At 43.9% G+C, this 18,237-nt stretch overlaps 1 protein-coding gene across 6 annotated transcripts in view; it reads left to right on the top strand.

Annotated features, from left to right (window-relative positions):
* Positions 1–500: 500 nt before the first annotated feature.
* HDX (highly divergent homeobox) overlaps positions 501–18,237 on the top strand; it is a 31,133-nt gene continuing 13,396 nt past the window's right edge. The window contains exons 1-5 of one of the 6 annotated variants that reach the window (XM_087972072.1): positions 1,308–1,447; positions 4,345–4,396; positions 5,081–5,240; positions 10,610–10,756; positions 16,173–17,285. In XM_087972072.1, the coding sequence (XP_087828198.1) occupies positions 10,610–10,756; positions 16,173–17,285 (1,260 nt within the window). In that variant the 5' untranslated portion in view covers positions 1,308–1,447; positions 4,345–4,396; positions 5,081–5,240. Of the gene's footprint in view, positions 566–1,181; positions 1,448–4,344; positions 4,397–5,080; positions 5,241–10,609; positions 10,757–16,172; positions 17,286–18,237 lie in introns of those variants that run through there. The other 5 variants (XM_026674667.2, XM_087972070.1, XM_087972071.1 and 2 more) reach the window with 5 other exon arrangements.

Raw genomic sequence — 18,237 nt, 5'->3', positions numbered from 1 at the left:
TAATCTGTCTCAAATGCAACTTGCATTCCAACCAGCAACATTAATCCCGGGAACAACTTTTTATTTTCCTACAGTTAGGGTTGAGGGCACCCCAGTTTTTGACTCTCCAGCAATGCACGCCAAACTTAGCAAGATAAAACAATGGCAAACAGAACAGGTGCGTGCAATCTAGGGACAACTAATCAGAATCACTGCCAAAGCCACTGGGGGGAACATTCCTTCCAGTCATGCTGTGAGCACCCCAATTTTAAGTGTCTATGGAGATTCTCAAGTCATCCAGGTCATGGTTGTCCCAAAGGTGGTTTTTTCAAGAGGCAACTGTACTTCGTTTTTCTTTGTAGACATTTTGCTTCTCCTCCAAGAAGCTTCTTCAGCTCTGACTGGATGGTGGGGAATGGAAGAACGTCTGCAAGGAGTATCAATCCTTCCCGTCCTTCCTCTCAGATGAGTAGCGGAAACGTCTTCAAAGAAAAACCAGATAGTCCAGTTGCCTCGTTTTAACGCTGCAGCAATTCACCTTGAATTGCAAACGAGAGACGGAACTTGGAGGGCGCCTCGCTCGCAGGTAAACTTGCCTAACCAAACTCTCTTATGTCTCCTACCTCCAACCCCCACCTCCCTTTTAAGTCCTGCCACGAGTCCAGCTCCTGCATATGCAACGGGAGAACGGAGCGGCGGGTGCAATTCAGGAGCGCTCAGGCTCCCCCACTGGGGGTTGGGGTTAGCCGGGAAAGCTCCCCCAAGGCTGATTTTAGCAGCCCCACTAAAAGTTAACACACAATCCCCCCCCCCAGTCAATTCGTACCCTCCCCAGCTGCTTGCATGGCAGTTTGCGCTCCTTTTCTTTGCAAAGAGGGTCCATCGCGGTCCTTCCAACAGGAACAGGTGGGAAGCCCCCACCCCTCTTGCACCCCACCCCCTAGGGACCCCCACCATCACGCCTGCGGGGAAGCGAAGGGTCGGGATGTAGCGCCTCCCCTCCCCCGATACCTCCCCCTCCTTTGCAAAGCCCAGGAAAAGCCTGGCGGACTCGAGCCCCGAGCCGCCGTTCCCGGAACGCGCCACTCCTCCTTCCCCTCCGGCCAAGCAGGCAGGCAGGCAGGCTGGCTGTTGCCGGCCAAGCATCGCCCCCGCCGCCGATGTTCCTTTCAAAGCGCGTGCGCGGGAGCCCCCACCTCCCCCACCATCCCGGCGCGCGCAAAGCGGGCTGTTCCTCGCAAGAGTCTCTCTCCCCCGAGGCTTGAGAGGCGGGGGCAGAGACTGTCCCGGCCGGCGCTGATCTCGAGCGGCGATTGGCCGCTGTCTACGCTGACGTCACGATCATGATGAGAATTAATGATCGGAGGCGCTGATTTCATTGTGTGACGCCGGGACCGACCCAGCCGAAACCGGCTGAATTCGGAGCCCTGGGGCCCCCGTGGCCGCCCCGCCCGCCCCACAGAGCACGGTGGGTCCGGTAGAAGGGGGGGTGGGCTGGCGGCCGGGGACGGGGGAGGGGCGGGGAGGGCGCGCGGCCCCGGAGGGGGGAGGGGCGACGGTGAGGGAAGGTGTGGGGAGGGGGGCGGCCTTCCCGCCAGGCCTTGTCGAGGATGAGCCTGCGAGAACGGCCCTTCTTCGGTTTACGGCTTGGCGGGCAAGGGGCCGACGGAGAAAGGAGGTTGGGGGGAAAAAAGAGGGAAAGAATTGACGAGTTTCGGGGCTTCAGTCCGGAGCTCGCGGAGCAGAACTCGGGACGCGCATGCGTGCCGTTCGCCTCGCTCGATCTGCTGCAACAGACGCTTGGAGCCGTCGGCTGGAGCGCGAGGGAAGGCTGCGCCTGCGCAGAAGAGCGCCCCGTCGCCGGACTGCCCTCGCTTTACGTACCTTCGTCTTTTTTTTTTTTGTACGTAAAAGTCGATTTGGGCAGGCGGGCGGGGGGGAGGAGGAGGAAGGCGGCCGGCGATGTTCAAAATACCTTTGGTGTCGGTCCAGCGTTTGCCTTTCATGCAGGCAGCTGGTTCTTTAAATAAAAAAAGTGGTTTGCAAACATATCTTATGGGATCTGTCAAAAAATGAGCTTTTTGAGTCATCTGCCTGGAGTTTGTCTAAAATAATACCGAAATAGGCTTTGTCTATTTTTAAAAGTTATTTCTGCCTCTGCCTCAGTGCTTCTCGTGCTATAAAATGCCATATGAAAAATACAACAGTTTATTGACATGAATCCAATCAGAAGATTTTCTGTATGTTTCATAGTGTTGTACCTGACATCAGACAGCTGGTTTCATTCAATCAAACATGGTTTGTTAAGCCATGGATTAGTGCAGGGGGGTTGGACTAGAAGACCTCCAAGGTCCCTTCCAACTCTGTTATTCTGTTAAGTTAACCTTGGAGACCCTAAGTTCTGTGGGCCTCAACTCCCAAAATCCTCAACCAGCAATTTGACTGGGGGATTCTGGGAGTTATGAAATCCACACATCTCGAAGCATGCTGGCTGAGGAATTCTGGGAGTTGAAAGTACAGACATCTTAAAAGTTGCCAAGATTGAGAAAGGCTGGATTAGAATATTATGCCAATGCCAGTTAATATGTGTCAAAAGGTTACATTAGGCTGCTGCACTAATGATTCCTCTCTAGGAATCAAGTGATTAACACCTCTTGTAATTACAAACATCATTCATTTTATATATTTGTCAATCGCTCACAAGATAATAGATATAAGTATAAACATGAATAAGAAATACAGAAAATAGGTATGAATAAATGGAAACAATAGGACAGGGACGGTAGGCACGATGGTGCACTTATGCACGCTCCTTAATCTTCTGCAACCGTAGTAACTGACCAGTGCTTTGAAAATGGGAGCATTGCAAGCTTCTGGTATTTCAGAAAACAGATTTTGCTTAGTTTAATTTAACTTAAATGTAAAGATGAGTATGCATTCCCCACTAGGAAATGCATGACATAGGCTCTGTGTTGGCTCAGTGGGTAAGATGCTGAGCTTGTTGGTCAGAAAAGTCGGCAATTCGAATCCCTAGCGCCGCGTAACAGAGTGAGCTCCCGTTACTTCTCCCAGCTTCTGCCAACCTAGCAGTTTGAAAGCACATAAAAAATGCAAGTAGAAAAATAGGGATCACTTTGGTGGGAAGATAACAGCGCTCCATGCACCTGCGGCGTTTAGTCATGCAGGCCACATGACCATAGAGACGACTTCGGACAGCGCTGACTCTTCGGCTTTGTAACAGAGATGAGCACCGCCCCCTAGAGCCGGAAATGACTAGCATGTACAGTATGTGTGGGGTAACCTTTACCTTTACCTCATAGCTGATGGGATGGTAGCAGCAGGAAACGACTAGCACCTATGTGCAAGGGGAACCTTTACCTATTGTCTCATCTATTTATTTATTTATTTATAGTAATAGCACTTGGACTTATATGCCGCTTTACAGCCCTACGTAAACAGTTTACAGAGTCAGCCTCTTGCCCCCAACAATCTGGGTCCTCATTTTACCCACCTCAGAAGAATGAAAGGCTAAGTCAACCTTGAGCCTGGTGAGATTCAAATTGCCAAATTGCAGGCAGCCGGCAGTCAGCAGAAGTAGCCTGCAGTCCTGCACTCTAACCACTGCGCCACAGAGGCTCCCTATGATTCTATTCTATTCTATATTCTACTCTACTCTATATATATTCTGTTCTATTCTATTCAACTTAATTTGACTTTGAAATGAAATCTGTATTGCATTAGTCAGCTCAGCATGCTAAGAAAATTCTAAGTTTTCCTATAGTTAATATATTGCATCTTCAACATTTGTGTCCAAAGTAGGACAGGGCAGAACAAAGGAAGCTACAAAAAAAAAAAAAAAAAAAAAAAAAATCAAGCATAAAAGTAGTCAGGCAAACAGGTGCCTGTGGGAATAAAATAAAATGGTTTTAATGTCATGCCTCAAATGCAAAAGCATGAATGGCATGTGAGCTTTGTGGAATATACCAAGGCAAGGTGTCATGTTGAGAGAAGCCTCAACTGGGAGAACAATGGAATAGGCAATTATGCTTTTGAGGAATGAGCAGCTTCATATGCATATGCACGGGTCTTTCGTGGTTTCATTCATTTTTTAAAGAACTGATAGAATAATGACCGAAAACATGCCAAGAGTCAACGTCAAGGCCCTTCACTTTGGGGAAAGATACTTTTCTGACTATGAAGTCTTGGTGCCGGTTTTTAAGGACCGTCAATCGGATGGGTGGTTATAGAAATTGAATGAATGAATAAATGGGTGAATAGATGAATAAAAATAAATAAAAGATTCAGCTGATACTGGTATTCTATAAGACTTGTGCTTTGAATTACAGCATTGCTTAATAATTTCAGGGAGTGAGATGTGGCTTCAGAGCAGTGCCCACCCATGATCTACAATATGGAGGTAATAGTGAGGGATTGCTTATGTGGTGTGTGAGAGAGAGAGAGAGAGAGAGAGAGAGAGTGCTTTGAAGTCATGACATGAAGTTATGTAATTTGTCTAGTCTAATTTTAAGCTGGCGTCAAGCTGAGGTTGCTTTGGTCAATCCCAGGGCTGGCAGCTGTAAGGGAGACTACATTCCTGTTGGTTCCAATAAATCTGTCAGCCACATGTTTTTTTTTTTTTAAATTTTCAAAGCCTTATACCCTTCCTGGCCTCCTGACATGGGAGATACCAGTTTGCAGGGTCTCTAATCCATGTTTAGAAATTGGTATCTGAAGCTGGGGGGTTTCTGTGATGGTTAAGTTTCAAATCCATCCCTGTATATGTTTGTCTAATTTCTTTTTCATGCTCTCCAACTTCTATTTAAAATACTGAAAAGATAATTGGGAATTGTACTATTACAATGATTCTTGGTCGCGTGGTCAGCCAGATAGTTTTACCCTCCCCTTTTTACATATAATTCAATGTGGTAAAATTACTTGGTTCTCCTGCCATGCCCTTTTTTTGCCACCACAACCCTATGAGGCTGGGCACAGAGAGAGAGCAACTGGACCAGTCATCTCATTGGCTTTCATGAGAAAGGAAGACCTAGAACTCCTGGTTTCATCACTATATCCAACCGGCTCTCGTATTATTCTATTGCAGAATAACGGAGTTGGGAGGGACCTTGGAGGTCTTCTAGTCCAACCTACTTCTCAAGCAGGAAACCCTATACCATTCCAGACAAATGGCCGTCCAATCTCTTCTTAAAAGCCTCCAGTGATGGAACATCCACAACTTTGTTCCTCTTTGTTTCTCTACCAAGGTAGCTTTTGTTCTTGTTTTGAATCAATATCTGGCACAATAATAGAGTGGATATATGGTAGTAAATTGAAACATTCAGTCAAATCAAAGTTCCTTTTCATTAGGAAAAAAAGTCTGGTTTTCTTTCTCAACTGGAGTTCTATCCAACCCTGGGGTTTTGTGAGTTGCAACTAATTGCATGTTGGTTGCAAACAAGCATTTGTTCTGTTGGCTTTCATATGCTGGACTTCCTATGTAGTTGCTCAGTTTGGTATAATGTTCTTCATTTTTCTGTCCATGCCTTCCTCACATAAACCTGAACAGTAAATTAATATATTTAGGGGAGAGTATGGGCAGCATCAATTTCTGTTGACTTTAGGTGGCAGTCTTTGACTAAAAGCTAGCTTATAGAAATTTCTGGGGAGAAACATACAGAATCACTCATTGTTCCAGAATCAGTATTTGTATGGTATCTTCTTTGCAACTTGTCAGCAAGGAACAAAATTTATATTTTATGAAATACAATATGAATACGAATCATTCTGATAGGCTGCATTGCATTGATTATTTGTGTCTTCATTCATTTCCTACCTTTATTATTTTCACCACTCAAGGCAGTGATCACATCCAACACATCTTCCTTCCTCCTCCTCTTGTTTTCTCCACAACAACAAATGAGGTGGGATGGGTTGAGAGAGAGTGACTGGTCTAAAGTCACCCAATTGGCTTCATGACTAAGGTGAGATTAGAACTCACCCCGTCTGCTGGTGATTGGCCTTCAATGGCTTTGGCACTCAGCTGGCTTTCATGGTTTCTAACCTGGTGCCTTAACCACTAGACCAAACTGGCTTTCTCAATTATGGCAGTAAAGAATAACATCTACTCCACCTTATATCTTATGCATACCCTTTTATCATTTGCTATGTGGCTATAGTAGTGGAAGGCTCTGTTTATTTGTTTTTTTGTGGCATGAAAATTGCAAGAGGTTACACATTTATATATGGTTTTTCAATTAAGTCTAAGCTTGTGTTTTAGAGAGGCACTTGTGTTGATATGCCAATACTTGTGTTTTTGGCATCATAATGGGGGGGAATCCTCGGAGTGGTTCTAGCCAATTTAAGCCTTCTATGGAACTGAACATATGGTTTCCTTCACAATAGAGCTAGAGAAGAACAAATGTGCAGTTGAGTTTTTCGTACATCTTGTGTCACCTTAAAGATAAAGAAATGTGTCGTGCCATTATTTTACATGTACCAGAAGCTACTTGTGATTAATGAATGGAATGGCTTGCTCCAGAAGTTGTGAATGCTCCAACACTGGAGGTTTTTAAGAAAAGATTGGACAACCATTTATCTGAAATTGTATATGGTTTCCCACTTCAGCAGAGGGTTGGACTAGAAGACCTCCAAGGTCCCTTCCAACTCTGCTATTCTGTTGTTCTAATAGAAACAACTTAGTTGGCCTAAGTCACTTAGATGATCCTGTCAACTTTTTTGAAATAGAAAAGCATGCAGAACACTTCAATGATCTGTTACGGATGCATCTGATGGGATCACATTTATTTTAAAATATAGATAGTCCTTGACTTACAACCACAATTGAGTCCATCATTTCCGTTGCGAAGCGAGATAAGTGAATTTTGCCTGATTTTACAACTTCTATTGCCACCGTTGTTAAGTGAATCTCTGTTGTTGTTAAGTTAGTAGCCCGGTTGTTAAGTGGTTCTGGCTTCCCCACTGACTTTGCTTGTCGGAAGGTGGTAAATGGGGAAGCCAGAACAGTCACTAAACAGACTGTTGTAAGTCAAGGACTACTTGTAAGTTAATAACGGTAGGATGGTTGTTATCACTCAGCACAAAAACATTGAATCTCAGTGTAATTTGTGGGTTAATGTCTACTTTCTTAAGAGACATGGTGGCGCAGTACTGCAGGGCTAATTCACTGCTCACTGCCAGCAGTTCGATCCTGACCAGCTCAAGGTTGACTCAGCCTTCCATCCTTCCGAGGTGGGTAAAATGAGGACCCAGATTGTTGGGGGCAAGAGGCTGACTCTGTAGACCACTTAGAGAAGGCTGTAAAACACTGTGAAGCGGTATATAAGTCTAAGTGCTAGTGCTATAGCACAGTGGTTGCCAACCAGTGGGCCAGGGACCACTGATGGTCCATGAGAAAATTTTGGTGCTCCGCAGATTAATGTCACCCCCAGAGCACCCCCCCAAAGCAATTAATCCAGGCTGCGTGGGAACACAAGGCTGCGCTGCCCACATGGCCTGTGGGAACACAAGACTTGCATCACATTGGGAACAACACAAGGTAGTGAGGAGAGGGGGGGAAAGGGCAGAGGGACACCTGGCCTGGCCACCGGACCACCGGGCTGCTTCTTTCCGCTTCTTTCTTCTTCTGCTTTTGGCTACACGCAAGGAAAGCAGCAAAAGTCTTTCTTTCTCTCCCCCAAACTCCGCCAGAAATGAGTCTTTGGGACCCTGCAAGGCCTCCTGCTCCAAGAGGCTGTGCCAGCAAAGACTCGTTTCTGGTGGAGTTTGGAGGAGAGAAAGAAAGACTTCTGCTGCTTCCCTTGCATGAAGCCAAAAGTCAGTCTCTGTCTCTCTCTCTCCCCCTCCCTCCCTCCCTCTCTCTCCCTTTGAACGGAGCTGGAGACGGTATCCTGCGGTCCCAAATAAAGAATGATCGATCAGTAAGAAAACGGGGCAGGGAATTTTCCTGCAGACCTTTTTGGGGATTTTCCCAGGGTCTCTGCTGCTTTCTGGGAAAATGTCAGCAAGCCACCATCACTTAAAATTCATATTAGTGGTCCGCGGGAGTTAAAATTGTGAGTTTGGTGGTCCCTGAGGTCCAAAAGGTTGGTGCCCCCTGCCATAGCATACCTACTGGAAATAACAGCTAACTCGCAATCTTGAAATGGCTTTAGCAGAAGTATTTTTAGCATTGATTTGTATCATTTCTTTGTTCACTGACTTCTATCGGAAGTCGTTTTCATTAGTGTTTGCTTCGTTTCAGCTATTGACTTTTCAGTCAAACTTGATGTCTCTCTGTTTAAAGAATGGGATCAATAGGCACCTCTGAGAACCTGATTGATAATCCCAATATATTGATGCAAGGTTGTCAAAAGAGGAACAACTTTCAACTGAGATATAGATCAGCATCTTGCTCACCTCTGTTATTAAGGAAGTAGCACACAACAGGAGCAGAAAACAGGAGAAACAGCTGCTCAAGCAGTGTCCATATTGTTTCTTAGACTACGCTATGCTAGTGGTGCAGCCAAAGTAGAATTAGAATAGAATAGAATTCTTTATTGGCCACGTGTGTCTGGACACACAAGGAATTTGTCTCTAGTGCATAAGCTCTCAGTATAGCTAAAAGAAAAGATACATTCGTTAAGAGTCAAGAATCATAAGGTACAACACTTAATGATAGTCAGAGCGTACAATCAACAATCAATCATACCTGGAAACAATATAAATCGTAAGGATACAAGCGACAAAGTTACAGTCATACAGTCACAAGTGGGAGGGGATGGGTGATAAGGAGTGATGAGAAGATTAATAGTAATATTAGTGCAGACTTTGTAAATATTTGGACAGTGTGGAGGGAATTATTTGTTTAGAAGAGTGATGGCGTTCGGGAAAAACTGTCCTTGTGTCTAGTTGTTCTGGTGTGCAGTGCTCTATAGCGTCGTTTTAAGGGAAGGAGTTGAAACAGTTTATATCCGGGATGTGAGGGGTTTGTAAATATTTTCACAGCCCTCTTTTTGACTCGTGCGGTATACAAGTCTTCAATGGAAGGCAGGTTGGTAGTAATTGTTTTTTCTGCAGTCCTAATTATCCTCTGAAGTCTGTGTCTGTCCTGTTGGGTTGCAGAACCAAACCAGAAAGTTTTAGAGGTGCAGATGACAGACTCAATAATTCCTCTGTAGAACTGTACCAGCAGCTCCTTGGGCAGTTTGAATACTCAAAAAAATCAAAGTATGTCTTAGCCAAAATCACCAACAATGTTAAGAAAATATGTTTGCTTGACAGAATCTGTTTGATATAACATAACATATGTTTGGCATTAACATAACAATGTTAATAGCACTTACCACTGATATACTGCTTCACAGTGCTTTACAGCCCTCTCTAACTAGTTTACAGAGTCAGCCTCTTGCCCCCAACAATCTGGGTCCTCATTTTACTGACCTCGGAAGAATGGAAGGCTGAGTCAATCTTGAGCTGGTGAGAATCAAACTGCTGGCAGTCAGCAGAATTAGCCTGCAATACTGCATCCAAACGACTGCAATATAACATGTCACATTTTGCCATGGGTTGGATAAACTCATCACTCTAAGCCATAATGATAACCTCATTATAGATTACTGGACAAATCATGTCTGGCTCATTTCATGCTATAGTGTCTCATTTCCAGCTAGTGTTTACAAACTATAGTAACTAATTCAGACAGTCCTCAACTTACGATCACAATTGAGCCCTAAATTTTTGTTGCTAAGTGAAATGTTTGTTAACCGAACGTTGCCCCATTTTACTCATTTTTCACACCACCGTTGTTAAGCGAATCACTGCAGTTGTTAAGCTAGTAACACCATTGTTAAATGAATCCGGCTTCCCCATTGACTTTGCTTGTGAGAAGGTCCCAAAATCACGGTCACTGCAACCGTCATAACTATGAGTCTGTTGCCAAGCCTCTGAATTTTGATCATGTGACCATGGAGGCTGCGATGGTCGTGAGTGTGAAAAACAGTCATAAATCACTTTTTTCAGTGGCGTTGTAACTTCAAACAGTCACTAAGTGAATGGTTGCAAGTCAAGAGCTTCCTGTAAGCTTAGAGTTTAGGGATAGACTGCTCTATCAGTCCTCTCTGCAACTTTGCAGATATCTGAGGCGACAAATCACATTAGTCTTGGCCTACTTAGCATTCATCGGGGGCAATAAAAGAGACTCAGGTCAGGAAAAAGTGAATTAGGTTTCACAATTGTGTCTCTGGGATCAGTAGAGAACCAAGACCTCTCTGCCTGCAACTTCACTCTATCCCTTTTTCTTGTTTATTTGTTTGTTTTGTTTGAGTGTTACTAAGAAGAGACCAAGTCCGTTTTTCTCTAGTAAAACACCCTTTTAATCTTTTTAATAGTATCGGAGTTCTGTTTGCGTTGAGCTACACTTAATTCCTGAATGTGAATAGTTACTGCTTCGTTTTGTTTTCGAGTGTTTGTAAATTATATTTAAGAATATTCACTGGGGAATCGGAATAAATTAGAGTCAGTCTGCTGTAGTTTTCTATTTCTTTAGATAAATGGGAGCCTGTACTTTTTTTTTTTTTTAAATGCCCTGTAAGTATTAAATTATTCCTCTTTTCAGAGTATCTTCTTTTATTTTTAGATGAATCTGCGTTCTGTATTTACTGCAGAACAACAGAGGATATTGCAGCGTTACTATGAAAATGGAATGACAAATCAGAGTAAAAATTGCTTTCAGCTCATATTACAGTGTGCACAAGAAACTAAGCTGGACTTCAGTGTAGTCAGGGTAAGTACTGAGGTTTCCATGCTCAAATTTACATGACAGTCTTAACAGGCACAGGTGTTTGCTTACCTTATCTACAGGGCATGGAGCCATAAAAAAGAAGCTTTATGCTTCAGTAGAATATGTGTTTAGAAATTTCTGTTGAAAACCTTTCTATTTTATTTATTAAATTTATTAAACTTATATGCCACCCATCTCACTGTTGCAGGACAAAAAGGGTAAAAAAAATATAATACAAAATGATTTAATTTAAGAAGAGTGTATTTGTATTTATTTATTTATTTATTTAACTATAGCAGTGGGTATAAACCCAAAGGTTTCTTGTTTTTTTTTTCTTTTGAAGACATTTCACTTCTCATCCAAGAAGCTTCCTCATTTTTGACAGGATAATAGGGAATGGAAAGATTATCCTGTCAGAGCTGAAGAAGCTTCTTGGATGAGAAACGTCTTCAAAAGAAAAAACAAGAAAGTCCAGTTGCCTCCTGAAAAAAGCACCTTTGGGACAACCAATGACCTGGATGACTGAGAATCTCTACAGACTTTCAGCGGGTATAAAACGCACAAGAGCCCCTCTGTGTATGATAATTCAAGAAGGAAGGAACACTTACATTATTGTAAGTGTGCAACTGTAAGTTTAAAGCATTCATACAACAAATTGCATTTGTAAAAAAAAAACTGTATTAGGCAAGTCGGGTTGTTATATAATTGGCTTCATAACACCTCTACTAGTTTCCAGTTGAATGTCTGCTTGGTGGCAAAATTTTGTTGGCCTTTGCGAAATAAGTGAGAAATAGCTCGCTCAGAAAAGCAATAGTTTGGGTGCCAAGCCTAGTTCACCGTTATGGTTTAGCTTAGTTATTCTTTTAACCATATGTTAAAACAGCAGCTCATGTGGCACCTCTGCTCCGCGAGCTGCGTTGGCTGCCATTTTGCTTCTAGTTCCAGTGAAAGATGCTGGTTTTAACCTCCAGTGCCCTTCATGGCAAGGAACTGGGCGGTCTGAGGGACTGCCTTTCTCCGGTTACACCATCCCATTCCATTGGATCTGGCAGAGAAGGCCTGCTGCGGGTACCGTCAGCTAGGAACCTATGTTTGGTGGACCTCAGGAGACACGCCTTCTCTGCCTTGGACCCCACCTTATGGAATGTTGTTGTTGTTGTTGTTAGTTGTGAAGTCATGTCCGACCCATCACAACCCCATGGACAACATTCCTCCAGACCTTCCTGTCCTCTACCATCTTCCGGAGTCCACTTAAGCTCACTCCCAACTGCTTCAATGACTCTGTCCAGCCACCTCCTTCTCTGCCGTCCCCTCCTTCTTCTTTTTCTCTCAGTCTTTCCCAGAATTAGGCTCTTCTCCAGCGAGTCCTTCCTTCTCATGAGGTGGCCAAAGTCTTTGAGTTTCATCTTCAGGATCTGGCCTTCAGTTGGGGTTGATCTCCTCTAGGACTGACCAGTTGGATCTCCTTGCAGTCCAAGGGACTCTCGGGAGTCTTCTCCAGCACCAGAGTTCAAAAGCCTCAATTCTTTGGCTCAGCCTTTCTTATGCTCCAACTTTCACAGCTTTTTATGCAACGTGCTTCTCCCCAAAATTAAATTAGCTTCATCCCTTTTAATATCATTTATGTCCCTCAAGACCTGGTTATCTTATCAGGCTTGATGCTCCCCAAGATCCAGATGCATGCTTAGCTGGCTCCATTGTTGAGATGGCCATTCTTCTCCCCTCTCTGCCCAGGGTTTGTATGTTTGTTTTTATTTGTGTATTTATTTATTTTTTTAATGTGGATTTGTCTTTTTACATCTGTTGCTTCTAGAACCATTACGTTATTATTCAATTGTTATATGCCATCCAGAATCGCTTTTGGTGAGGTGGGCAGCCATACAATTTTGATTAATAAATAAATAAAGTAGATGAAATTGAGGTGACAAATATTACCATCTGGGGTGTAGCAGTTGTTTTCCGAGAGTGTTCTTTGCCACAAAACTTGCCTATTTCTCTTTTTTAAGGCCAGGGAGAAGGACGTAGGGAAACATTTTAGGATTGGGACTTTGCAGTATTCAATCTGATTTGATAAGAGGTTGTAGATTGAGATGGCATTTTTTGGAGGTAGCTACAAAGCTGCCTGGTCTCCGTCTGAAGGCCATCAGATTGATGGAGTGTAGCCTAAATTATGCTTGGTTAAAATACCTAAAAGTCTGATAATTATGGGTGGAATACAGTGATCATAACCCTTCTGTTTGGCATACTCAGTGAATTGCAAGTTTCATTTTGTTACCACTTTATCTGTACAAGAAGGGACCCAATATCTTAAGGAAAATGCTTGTGTGGTAGTGAAGTCTCACCCGAAAAATCCATGACCGAGAAAATTAAAGTATTTCCAGATAGAATTACCTCTAAACTAATAATAAAAAGAGAATGTGCAATTATCTCACTTCTTGCCTCTCTTTTAATTGTTAATAAGAACAGGATATTAAAACAATGGGGAAAAAAATCTTGTACATCTCCACGAAACTTTATGAGCAAGGCAGGATGTGTAATAAGATTGGGATCACCCTTGTGCTTTCCTTTTTATTTTCCTTTTTGGTCATACCTATTTGGCAGAAGAAATTTTACAGTTCTTACAAGTTATTCGATACGTGAGTTCACGGAATTTTCTCTGTCTGTTCCGTAGCCTGTGAAGAAAAAAATTATAAACGCTTGACGGTCGGGTTGCTTAGACAATGCTATATTACGTATTGTTTTCTTGCTTCGTTTCTTGTGGGCTTAGGACAAGAACTTCTTCTTTTTCTTTAAATGGCAGGTGTGGGCTGCTCTAGCAGAGCAGTATTGTTGTGATTCCATTGAACGGCTAGAACCTGTCACCTTTGTGGTGACGCTTTTGGGCAAAACAAAAGGTTTAGAAATCAGAATTGATTTCCACTAGAAACCGAACCACGTGACTTCTTGCTGCCCCGAGAAGCAAAACAAAAGGTCTTCATACTCTCTCTCTTTCCAGTTTCGGATTTTTTTTTTAACACTGGTCTGTGAAGATAATAAAGTGATTTGATTTGACTTGGTGGGTTTTTCCCTTGTACCTCCAGAACCCCTCTATATGCTTAGTAGGTTTCCCAGTCAATTCTCGGCCATCAATGTGTCTTCCTTCTGCAGCATGTAGTCAGGATCATGCGTAATACATTAGTTGTCCCTTATTAATCATACGTACACAGTTCAGTATGGTACCATGAAGGCTCCTTTCCTGCGTTTGCTAGGTGTGGGGAGTGAGGGTCCTGTGTTTTCCATCCCTTGTTTTTGGCTTTATCTTAGAAACTTCCCTTGTGGCTGAAGACCTTTTTGCATAAATGGATCCTCCTTGAAATGTTCGCAGCATTGTAAGATAAAACTTACCATGCCAGTGGTGGTGAATCTTTTTATTGGGATGTGCCAAAAGCATGCGCGCGCCAGCACCCACAATGCAATGCGCCCCACCCCCTGCGCATGCACGCACAACACCCCCACCCCACCCCCTTACCTGCACTGCACATGTGCGTGCCTCCCAGCTGGTTTTCGGCCCGTTTAAGGGCGTTTTCGCCCTCCCGGAGGCTTGAGGGAAGCCTCTGCAGCCTCAGGGGGCTGAAAAACGGCCTTCCGGAAATACCGGAAGTGCCTGTTTTCAGCCTCTAGAGGGCCTCTGGAGCCCAGGGAAGGCTGTTTTCATCCTCCCGAAGGCTCGAGGGAAGCCTCTGGAGTCTCAGGAACCTGAAAATGGGCCCGTTTTGGCACTTTGGGTATTTCCGGAAGGCCCGTTTTTCGGCCTCCCAAGGCTGCAGAGGCTTCCCTCGAGCCTCCAGGAGGGCGAAAATGGCCTCAAACAGGCCGAAAATCAGGTGGGAGGCGCACGCATGCACAGTGCAGGTAAGTTTGGCTGGGGCTCGCGTGCCCGCACAAAGGGCTCTGCCTGCCACCTGTGGCACACGTGCCATAGGTTCCCCATCAGAGTCCTATGCTATACAATAGGGGTCTCAGACCTTGGGCTGGGGCCCATTACCAAGCTGTAACCATGCGAGTGGCTGGCCAGCATGTGCGCATGTGTGCACAACTCAACTTGGGCGAGATGCAGGCCGGCGGGCACTCGCGTACATATGCACCAGCCCCATTGCTCGCACAAATCGAGCGGCTTACTGGCCCCACCACTTGTGTGCGTCAGACTGCACATTTGCACACGCTGGCCCACTTCTCCTGTGTCCCAGTCCCCTCTTTCTCTCCCCCCCACCAAGCTGGGCCACCAAGCCGCAAAGGTTGGAGAGCAAATGGTATAGAAAATCAAAAGTCTTTTTTGAGAATTTTTGAGAAAATTTTTGACAAGTTAGTGGTAACTTGTCTCTTAAACCAGATGTGCAAAATAAATATAATTTTATTTAGTTAATGAATCTCTGCTCCCTTATGGTAGAAGAAATATGAAACTGATATCCAGTCATAAACTGACCTGCATTTGTAATACACACACACACATACTCGTTTATAGTAGTATTGAAATAACAAACAGAATTGCCATCAACTATTTCATGCTGATCATTGCTAGTGAAGTTTATACACTTGTTAGATTTTTTAGCAATGACCCGCATTTTAAAAACATATTTTATGTAAAGAAATCATCAAATAGAACTCGAGTGACATTTCTATATATAAAACAGTTAAAATTCAAGGAATTGAATAGTGCCATCAATGTCTTTGCAAAGATTGATTTTTTTCCCCAGTTTCTAAATTAATGCAACATTTAATATAAAATTAAACATATAAAACAATCCTGGATATTGTAACTTTTCAATGAGCAGGTTCCTAGTCACAATGTCATATTGCGCATTGAGTCAGTGTTGATTCCTGGTGACTGCCTGGATAAGTCCCTGCAATTTTCTTGGCAAAATTTCAGAAATGACTTGCCATTGGCTTCTTCCTAGAACCCTTCCTAGGAGAGAAACTGGCTTACATAAGGTCCCCCGTGGGCTTCATGCCTTAAGGCAGAACTAGAACTCACAATCTCCCAGTTTCTAGCTGGTGTCTTAACCACTATACTGAACTGGCATTTACATCCTTAATTACTTAACTGTCTTTCATTCCCATATATATCAGTCAGGTGTTGAAAATGTTTATTATTTTCTCAGAACTTTAAACAAAGTTTGTTTGCAGATGTAAGGGAGTAAAGCTTTTGACATGATGATGGAAATACCACCTTGAAGTCTAGCTGAAAATTATAGCTGAGACCTGGAAAACCATCTCGCTTAGAATTATAGTGTGGGGATGGAAAGCTATCTCAAAAACTAGCTGAAAATTATAGTTGAGGGCCAGAAAACTACCTAGCATAGTTGAGCCATGAAAAGGCCACCTCGAAAGCTAGCTGAAAATTACGAATCCTCTTTGCTTACAAATTCCTTTTTGTTTGCAGACGTGGGTTGGAAACAAAAGAAGAAAGATGAGCAGTAAGAACGCCGTGGATTCTGGAGGAAGCCCATCAGCCACGACCAGCAGCACATTGACAATGCCTCCGGAAGTGGCCGTTCAAAACGTGGTCAGCATAGCCCGTTCCCAGAGCCAGCAGTCCTCGTGGACGTCCTCCAATAACGACGTCATTGTCACCGGCATCTATAACCCGGCTACTTCGTCTGGCAGACTGGTCTCCACCAAACAGACTAACTCCTTGATGAGCGATGTGCATAAAAATTCCCTGTCGAGGCCGGCCGGGAAGAGCGATCCCGAATTCCAGCGGCAACACATCGCAGTGACCCGCCAAGCTCCCCATTGTAAAAACGCGTCGCTTTTCCTGGGCGAGAAAACCATCATCCTCTCCAGGCAAACCAGCGTGCTGAATTCAGGGAATTCTATTTACAACCACACGAAGAAAAGCTACGGCGGCTCGTCGGTTCAGACGGCGGAATTAGTGTTACCTCAAAAGCCCGTCTTGTGCCACCGGCCGTACAAAGTGGACCAGGTGGGCTGCCAGCGGTTGCAAAAGCCAGAGCACCCCATCCTCGCTTCTTCCGTGCCATCCGGGCAGAGATCTAACGTTAGAGACCCTTCCTGTAGCACCCACAATTTGGAAATCCGAGAGGTTTTTTCCTTGGCTGTTACTGACCAGTCTCTGGGAGGAAGTCGAGAGAAGGCCCTGTCATCTTCCGGAGAAGGCAATTGCCTGTCTATCGCGATGGAAACCGGGGATGTGGACGATGAATACGCCAGAGAGGAAGAGTTGGCCTCCATGGGCGCCCAGATACAAAACTACTCTCGGCTAAGCGGCACGTCCCTCCGCGTCGAGAATCCGGGATCTGGTTTTTCTGGCTCAGGCAGGAGCATGAGTTGCAATTCGCACGTGCTGAACGCGAGGAACTTGCACAACAATATCTTGTATCACAACAGAGACTATCGTTTACCTCCACGGACTTCGTTGCACAGCACATCCAGTACGCTCTATAGCAATCCCTATCCATCAAGAAGTAACCTTTCTTCTCATTTTGCAGCATCCAATCAACTAAGGCTATCTCAGAACCAAAATAATTATCAGGTAATTGGGCTTTTCTTCCTAAGGTCCGACATTTAGGAAATGTGCCACTTCCATTTTTTTTTTTTTTTTTTAATGTGAATCATCAACTCCAGCTCATGAGCGACTGTAAAGGGAATTGTTTCTTTTCTGCTACCAGGAAATAAAAGCAATTTTCTATTCCCCCTCCCACCCCTTATTCATTTCTTTATGGATGCCCGTTTTCCTCTTATGTCCCTGGCATTTTGATATTTTATTCTAGTACTAGCTCTGTACTCGTGCTTCGCTATGAAATTATGTGGTCGGGCTTAGTTTTTGGGGAGGAAAATAAGGGGGGGGGGAATCTGCCTCTGCCTACCAGCATCCATCAGTATTTATCTGGCTGGCATCCTGTCAATGTGTGACAGTTTTGAGGGCCGTTTGGAAAGTGAAACAGTATTTGCTGTGTAAGCAAGAAGGAGACAGCAAGGAGCCTGGGCGTGGCTTAGCTCAATTGTTCTGTACTAAAGCTGGTTGCTGAAACTGAAACTTCTCTGCTTGTGTTTTGCATTTAGAACAGATTTCTTTTCAGGTGGGAGAGGGGGAATAGAACTACTCGGCATCAGAGTGTGTTAATAATAATATACAAAATACTAATGCTCTGATAGTCATTTTGAAAAATCCTTTCTTAGTGAGCACCTAGAAGCCAAGAGGAACATCCATGCCAAATTTTAAGTTGGTAGGCTTTACGGCTCTGGAAATTTTGTGATGATGTGTGAGTGGTATTTTGCTTTTATGTAGAGATATTGCAATTCTGATGATATCTGAATTTGGAAACGATCATTTTGAAAATATCTTCAGAACCATATAAAGCCAAGAGTACATCTTGATTCATGTTCTGGTTTAGAGAAACATTTAAATCAACTGAAGACTTTTTTTTTTAAAGCACTTGGCTGAATTTGCAAGAATTTAGAATTATTCAATAAGTTTGAGATCA

Source organism: Notechis scutatus, chromosome 10 (genome assembly GCF_049901735.1).
Source record: "Notechis scutatus isolate UNSWTSFEM ecotype Mainland chromosome 10, rNotScu1.2, whole genome shotgun sequence".
NCBI classification, from domain to species: Eukaryota; Metazoa; Chordata; class Lepidosauria; order Squamata; family Elapidae; genus Notechis; species Notechis scutatus.
The sequence above is the reverse complement of the archived record's forward strand: the minus strand, read 5'-3'. Positions and strand labels throughout refer to the sequence as shown.